General features: G+C 44.9%; 1 protein-coding gene across 1 annotated transcript; it reads right to left on the bottom strand.

Moving 5' to 3' along the window:
- Positions 1-5,388: 5,388 nt before the first annotated feature.
- On the bottom strand, positions 5,389-7,541 carry LOC105416356 (dickkopf-related protein 1-like). The gene is made up of 4 exons (XM_011603261.2): positions 6,870-7,541; positions 6,613-6,757; positions 6,349-6,483; positions 5,389-6,248 (listed from the first exon to the last, which is right to left on the bottom strand). The coding sequence occupies exons 1-4, from the start codon at positions 7,368-7,370 to the stop codon at positions 5,983-5,985; spliced, it is 1,047 nt and encodes a 348-aa protein (XP_011601563.2). The 5' UTR covers positions 7,371-7,541; the 3' UTR covers positions 5,389-5,982.
- Positions 7,542-7,699: the final 158 nt, after the last annotated feature.

Here is a 7,699-nt window from a genome sequence, read left to right as displayed (position 1 = left end):
CTAGTGGACACACGTCACGCATACAAAATCAGCGGCTGGCTTTACTGTCTTCACGGACCATCTCTGCGTCAGAGATTAAGAAGATTTCATCACGATTTTCAAAACAGAGGTCCATCCGCTAACCCAAACCCTAAACACTAGCTTTGCTAATGTAGGAAATGTTCTCCTGGGTCGAATTAGTCAGCCGGAAGAAACAACCTTAGTAGTGCGACTTATGTGGGCGTGTTTTGGTTGGAGGACTTGTTGATACAATAGGTTCATGTGGTTCTCAACAACAAAGGCCTTTATTCTGCCTCAATGTCAACACTTCATTAACTCGGGGGCGAAATATGATAGTTCTGTATCTGCGGCTGCGGTGAATGTGTGGGGATTATATATTGAGTGCCGGCTCAATATATAAGGAGAAAACAGAGAGAGAGCGCGAGAGAGAGACCTTATCTATGTGACTAAATGGTCCTAGTCCAAAATTCAGGCTATTTACTGTAATTCTCTTGGTTATATGCTTTTGAAGCTTTCCAAACAAGAATCACTGTCCATAAAACACCTTTTTGTTTCAAATTAACCTCGCTGCACAGTAAAACTCAGGGGAGCGCATGCTCTGTGACCGGTCACAATGGATACGTGCGAGCCAGCATAAACAGGAAAACGACAGAATACCAAAGCAGGGGGCGACAATGGCAGCTGGCATTTTTCTTGCACGGATCGATGAAGTCTTCCTATTTAACGCTATAATTTGCAGTCCACGGCACCCATTCAGAGCTAAAACGGGTGCGCGCTAGCGTGGGCGACAGGCAGAAATACACAGAGCTATTTTAAAACTGAAAACATATTGTGAAAGTGAACAGTTAACTTTGTTAGTGAAGAGAAAGAGGTGAACTTGACACTTGATTAATGTACTCTACATCCTCTGGGTGTGTCTTTTGTCAACTCATTTAAGGCTCCTCTGATGTTGGTGTGAACAAATCAACATTTAGATAACTTACTAATGTGCCGCTGAGAAGGCCCTCTGAAGATATCTACCTTTGATAAGACCCCCTGGGACCGACACTGTCCCCAGCTTAGCCTCATTCAGCAGGGGGAAAGACAATCCAATCCATTTGCCCCCCACTGTGATCAAAGCACTGTCCTCCTCCTTTTTCATTCTATTACCAAAGGCTCCACCTTTGCAAAGTCCTTAAACAAATGAGACTGTGCATCAGCCGTTTTTCCGTGGCAGGGTTGAAGGCAGTGTTTTTGAAAGGATGAAAAACAAGCAGGGACATTAAAGAGTCAGGTTAACGGTTCGGGGGCAGGGCAGGGTGGCATGAAAGGCAAGAAAGGCTCTGATTAAGGCCTGATGACTGTTAATGGGACAATTGTTGAACGGCTGGAGCCATTACTGGGTCTTTGTCTCGGAGGATGCTCCCCCGTTGAGCCGAGGTATGCTGTTGTGCAACATGTGAGGCTTTGGATGCCTCTGTTATTTTCCCCTGTCTCAGACAGACAGACTCATCTCCTGTTGAGGATGTTTTCTGAAATAAGGCATGGGTGCAGAGACACCTATTTCCTGCCCCTCATAAAAAAGCCTGTCTGCTCAGAGAATACTGGATTAAGCATGGTTACCAGCAATGCACGCTGCGGCAGATGCTCGTACCGGCTTTTGCCAATCATCAGCTCAACTGCCAACATAAGTACTATAATGCAATTTTCAAAGTGTACGATTTCTGTGGTTGCCTATATTCAATCAGTGCTGCTAATTGACTGTGACTCCATAAGCCTGCCCTCTTTCAGTATCGTATAACTGGAAATATCTTTATTATTTACTGAATAGCGACTCAGTGCTTGTTAGTTTTCCACAGACTCCTTCGTTCTGCAATATACTTTTTTGACTCCCTTGAAAACTTCATGCATAATGAGTAAATTATATGTGTGAAGCGGCTTTGCGCAATGTGGTTGTGGCTGAGGCAGACTTAACATAGCAGCCAGGAGCTGAGCCAGCTCTGGCCCTGGCCCCCGTCCGAGCCCCAGCCCCAGGCGGCCAGCTGCAAGCCTGTGGACCAACCATAATGAAGAGTAGGCATTTTTATACCCGGCCGTAACTCCCCCCACTGTTTCTCTGGCGGAGGGGGGAAGACATTGCATATTTGGGATAATATTTGTATAAACAATTGGAGTGTTTGTTTGCTCCGAAATTGCTCGCGGCTGCGTAAATCTTCGGGATGTATCGCACGGAGAAATAGAGATGTAGCCACCTGAAGTACACAGGTGCCCGCGTGACGCTCCTGTACGGGCTGCAGTGGCTATGCTTAAAAAAAAAATGGCCAAAAGAAAACAACCTTCAATCCAAAGGGCATCCGAGCATATCAAAACACAGACCGTTGTGGTCGAATACCTCTTTACTTTAGATTTTGGTGCAGTTTGTTTCTGTGACAGGCAGTTACACAACATAACAGCACAACCGCTTGTTTCTGTTTTAGCCCAACACACGTACTGACCGTGGGCCTTAGCAGCCGAAGTCGGAGCAGCCGGGGTTCCTTCATGTGGTCAATGGCCAGCCAACTGTGGCATGACATCATCAGAGGGACCTGGGACCACAGAGGGGGGTGTCAGCTATAGATGGAAGGAACACCAGGATGGATCAAACCACTCGTTGCAGAGCCCTACCCCAGAAAGGATCCAGCTCTGTCTGCGAAAGAGACAGACGAGGGCCTTATAGTCGCCATACAGAGCTCCCCACCCACGCATTTTCTTGTTAATGCTTCATGGACATCAGACTAATGTTTTCATTTAATAGTTGGAAATAATCCTATACTGTGTGTGCCCAAGGTTCCCAAGTCTCCAAGGCTTATTTCTATGCTTATTCTAGCTTGTTTAATCAGCCTGTTTCTGAGGACAGCTCTGATCCACACATGACCAACATTCAGAAGCTTTAGGTGAAGATCCCTCATCGCATATCAAATTTAAGCTTACTTCAGTTTGAAGGTAGCAAATGTGTCACTTCCACCTAACTAACAAACTGTGCTATGCATTATGCCCTGACAGCTCCATTATCCTCGAACATGACCTGCCTAGTTACAAAAAGGCTTTTGAAGGTTTCCTGTTGCATTGATATCACTCAGAAGCAAAATCGTTGGAGCAAATCTGCCCCCCCCCCCCCCCCCCCCCCCCCCCCCCGACCCCCTCCCCGTTCACACACTCCCCACTTTGAGCTTGAATGAGTCGTCTTTTGTTGAGCCATTATTCCCTAAGGACAGCAAGAGTTCCCTGCATTGCTCACTCATGGAAAATGTCATCCCACAGTGATGAATAGTCAACATTGTGTTTCTTTTCTCAGAAGCGCAGGCACCCAGAACTCGAACGTGCCGCTCGCGGAGGTGAGCCCTGCCGTGTCTTTCATCTAACCAGATGACACAGATTTCCCTGTGTGTACACAGCGTTTGCCCTTTCATTTGGGCTTCGTCCTGCTCATGAATCTGTTCGGACTGACGCATCTATCAAGCACAGCGATCTCAAAATACCACTGGTGGATTTGCCAGATTGAAGTGTAATTCTCACAGTCTGGAAGACAAATGGTGCAAAGAATGGAAATGGTGGGTTATGGAATATCAATCACTCAGACCTGGGTTGTTTGCATAAGTCCAAAATGCATATAATACATAAAAAAACAGGATTTTCTTTATTGATATTTGCCTTTTTATTCATGTTGCTTGCATGGAGGTTTGGTGAACTTACGTGTTTAGTTTTTAGTAGGTTACAGTAACAGGAAGATTCATGCCAACACCAGTGCTGATTCATTTTTTTCATGGTATGACAACATCAAATGTTGGTTTGGATGCCATCGCGTGGGCGTGCACGCTGCTACTCTCATACCCCGCGATTAACTCCTCTGAGGTGGTATGTGTGTGCGTGTTTGTGCGTTTGCATGTGTGCAATGGCTGCGAGATGACATGTGAGGACATGATTGTGTGTCTTTCTTGCCATTGTTATTTTCGTTTCTCCGGGCTACACACTTTGTACCGACACACATGCACACACTGGTCGTCCGGGAGTTAGGGCACATGCCTGTGGCCTCTGGAAGTCTGTGGTTGAAGCAATGATGACAAGCTCACACACACAGATTCCAGGACCTCCACAAACATGACTTGGCTGAGCATTCATGTTTTATTGTAGGCTACTGCAGACAATGCTCCAATTACTCATAATTAGCCTGAAGTATACTGTAGACACCCATTTCATACCCATGTCTCGTGCATGCGCACAAATCCTTGTCAGTGTGTGTAGATGCCCAAAGGTTTTTCCTGCAGAAACCAAGTCCCACTTTTTAAATAAAAGGAACAAGCATTTGAATGATTTTTGTACTATTATGGGGTTTTTTCATGGAAAAAATTACCATTAAGTAGTTGATAGCCATTTAAGAAAAATGGATTTATTTTAATGGTACCATTTTGAAAAAAGGCAGCAGAATTAGTCTAGAGGAGTGGAAAAATCTTAGAGTGAAGTGAAAGGTGCATAAATTTGGGCAGAGACTAATGACACATGAGTACGGACAATTATCCTTGTGCTGCACTTGAGTAAATGACTATATCCTTTTGAATATGATCGTCTGACTCACTTTGGCATCACTACAAATTACCTTTACTGTAGGCCGACACACAAAGAGGCTCTCTGACTCATTCAGGTATTAAGAGTGTCCCTTTTTGATCTGACACAAAGAATCAGGAGCAAAAGTACACTACTTTAACATGCCTTCTTCTAATCAAAATTGTTGTAATTAAAGGAATTCAGTTGTGTTTGGGAGGACATGTAGCATCCATTGCAGTGATGTTCACCCTAAACAGGATTTAAAAACAACGTTTTAAATGCTCTGGTGAGATTCCATGATTCCTCATGCAGGTTGAGTAAGGTGAAGTAATTAGAGGTTTTTGCAGGGGTAGTTTGCTGTCAGCTCTGCTGAGCTGATGTAGTTACTGTAGAAACTAGCCAGTCACACACTTTAGCTGGTCAATGCTCACCAGGCAAGCAACACTTTACCATCACCTTTTATCAGTAGAACGTCTTTAATGTTCTATCTGATAATACATCCTCTGGCAGGATGTATAAGGCTGAGGTTCCAGACTTAAATGCTCATGTTCTGATGTAAAATGTATTTAAAATGCTCTCTCTGACTGGAGGCCATTTCTAAGAACTTAGTCAATGTTGGACCTGTTTCTGGCCTAAGTGAGTTAAGTTAGCCAGGACTTTACAGCAGCAAAGTCAATTAGTTAAACTTCACGGTGATGAAATAATAAAGGATTCATTCCCAGAGACCTGAAAATAGCTAAGAGTGCATTTTGCACCTCTTCTGTTAACACCATTGATCAGACACTCATCAAAAAAAGAAGAGTAGAGAAGAAGTGAGTTTAGCACACGTTTAATAAAACAAATATATTCACATTTATATATATATATATATATATATATATATATAACAATTTCTTATAAAACAATATATAACACATTTACAAGGCATGCAGCACTATGACTTATAATACTTGTGTTGTCAGAATTCACTCAAATAAGTGCCACCTCCAGGATAATATTTACAATACAGTAATTTACTGCAATAACCGAGGCTTGAAGTTCCATAAAAAGAAACAAAACAGCTCTGCCTTTCAGTGCTGACAACATCAGTCGATCTTAAACTGAGAGAAGACCCTTCCTAAACTGCCCGCATCTCATCTGTTGCTGGGGAGAATGGATCAGTCCATATTGCAGTGATGCATCCCTCTGGGCGTATCAGTTTTCCATGAATCGCGCCTCATCCTTCCGGGCGCTGCGTCGGCAACTCTGGCAGGGAAGAACGTGTTTGGTGTCTGTGTGTGTGTGTGTGTGTGTGTGTGTGTCAGCATCTCTGGCGTATGAAAGGCTGAAAAGTGTTTGTCAGTGTTTGTGACCTGTTTGTTTTGTTAAGCGTGTGTGCTTGTGTGTGTGTCTTGTGAGCATGTGGTTCTGTCTCTGTCTGTGTCAACGTCTCTGACAGGTGTGTAGGTTCCGGGCTGCAGTCCTGCTGACGCTGTGGTCACGCTCGCCCCTCTCTGGTCGGCAGGTCATGCCTTCTCCACAGTCGCAGCGCTGGAAAAGCTCCAAGCCGTGGGTGCCTTTCCTACGGTGGCGTGTACACACCTGACCCTCTGTCAGCACGGGCTTACAGATGCGAGACCAGAAGTGCCTGGCGCAGCAAAGACCCTCGGAACAGTCTGCAGATCGCAGGCAAGTGTCTCCCTCCATGCCTGGCGAAGGGAAATTGAATGGTGAAACAAATTTCGATCCCACAAACTTCAGTCAGTGTTTCTTTAACCTAAATCAGAGCGGTGCTGGCGGGAAGCTCACCTTTCATAGCATTGGGCTGATTGCCCTGAGCAGGGGGAGGCTTCTTAGTGTGATGCTCCTTGGTGTTGTTGTGTCTGTGCCAGCCAGTTGTGATGTGTGCATCTGCACCATCTATGTCATTTGCCTGGCAAACACCTGGAAAAGTAATTTTAAAATGAATAAAGGCAACCTTTGTAGACATTAAATAGACATAAGCATATACAGTCAAATAGCTGCTATTCACTTATTTCCTCTTGGGATTACATCTGTAGATTATCTCCTTACCATTGCTGCAGCGGTTTCCTGTGCAACACATCGAATCCCGTGCGCAACGCTTTCGACTCTTGCGGCATGGCAGACAGGCACCTTTGGCGTCATTGCAGAATTCATCACCTCCACAGTCACCATCTACCGTGCACACGCCTGACGACTATAATTAGATAGAAAGAAGGGGGTGTTATTGGACAGTTATGACAGTTTAGGTGAAACGCAAACAAACTCGTGCCGTGGCGCACAGAATTGACTTTTACGCATGGAATTACCTGCAAAGCATCTACGGATTTGTGACCAGTGCCACCCGGGGGAGAGGTGCGCGGACTCGGACTGACAGTGTCGACCACTTTGCTGGCAAAATCCGCGGGTAAATTCTTGATGGCGTTGGAGTTCATGGGGACCGTCCCTGCGTAAACTTCCCCAACGTATCCAAAGAGCGTGAGGTACACGGCAAAGAAGCGATGTGCTGTCGGTAGCTGCATGTTGAAAGTTCGCTGCGTGGAAAATAAAGTGGGCAGGAAAAGAAATCCTTTCTGACTGGCAACAAAGGCGACCAGGTCCAAATCGGCCTTATATCCTGAGTCCCGGAGTTTCCAGAGAGTTGCTTTCGAACGATGCTTTCGAAGCCTGCTGACTCTCGGTCCGGGGATGATCTCTTTATACATGTGGACCTGTTTGTCTTCCCGCCCCTCGCTGTGCACAACAAAGGCTGAGGGGTGGAATTTCAAAGAGAGCCCCACTGTACGGAAATAGCCGTCTTTTCTGCACATGACTGCATTTCACAATGTTTGTGTAATGATAATGACCCGCAAACTGTCCGAATGCCGATCACTCTGTGACGCACATTAGAAATCACATCCAAAGTCCCCCTGGACTCAGGTAGAAAAAGGCTATATTTTACAATCAAACTAATAGAATGACGCATCTCTTCATTGGAAGAAGTGTGGTTTTATTAAACGTGGTACGTTTTGTATGCAGACACTTGTACCCACCCCACCCGTATTGAACATTTGTCATCACGTATTTTAGCGACATTTCTTAAAATGTATGTTTCTTTTTTTTTCTTAATTGCTTACAAAGTTTATACTTAAGTCTATTT

The sequence above is a fragment of the Takifugu rubripes genome, chromosome 4 (assembly GCF_901000725.2).
Source record: "Takifugu rubripes chromosome 4, fTakRub1.2, whole genome shotgun sequence".
Taxonomy (NCBI): domain Eukaryota; kingdom Metazoa; phylum Chordata; class Actinopteri; order Tetraodontiformes; family Tetraodontidae; genus Takifugu; species Takifugu rubripes.
Note: the sequence above shows the minus strand (reverse complement) of the source record. Positions and strands in the feature narration are given on the sequence as shown.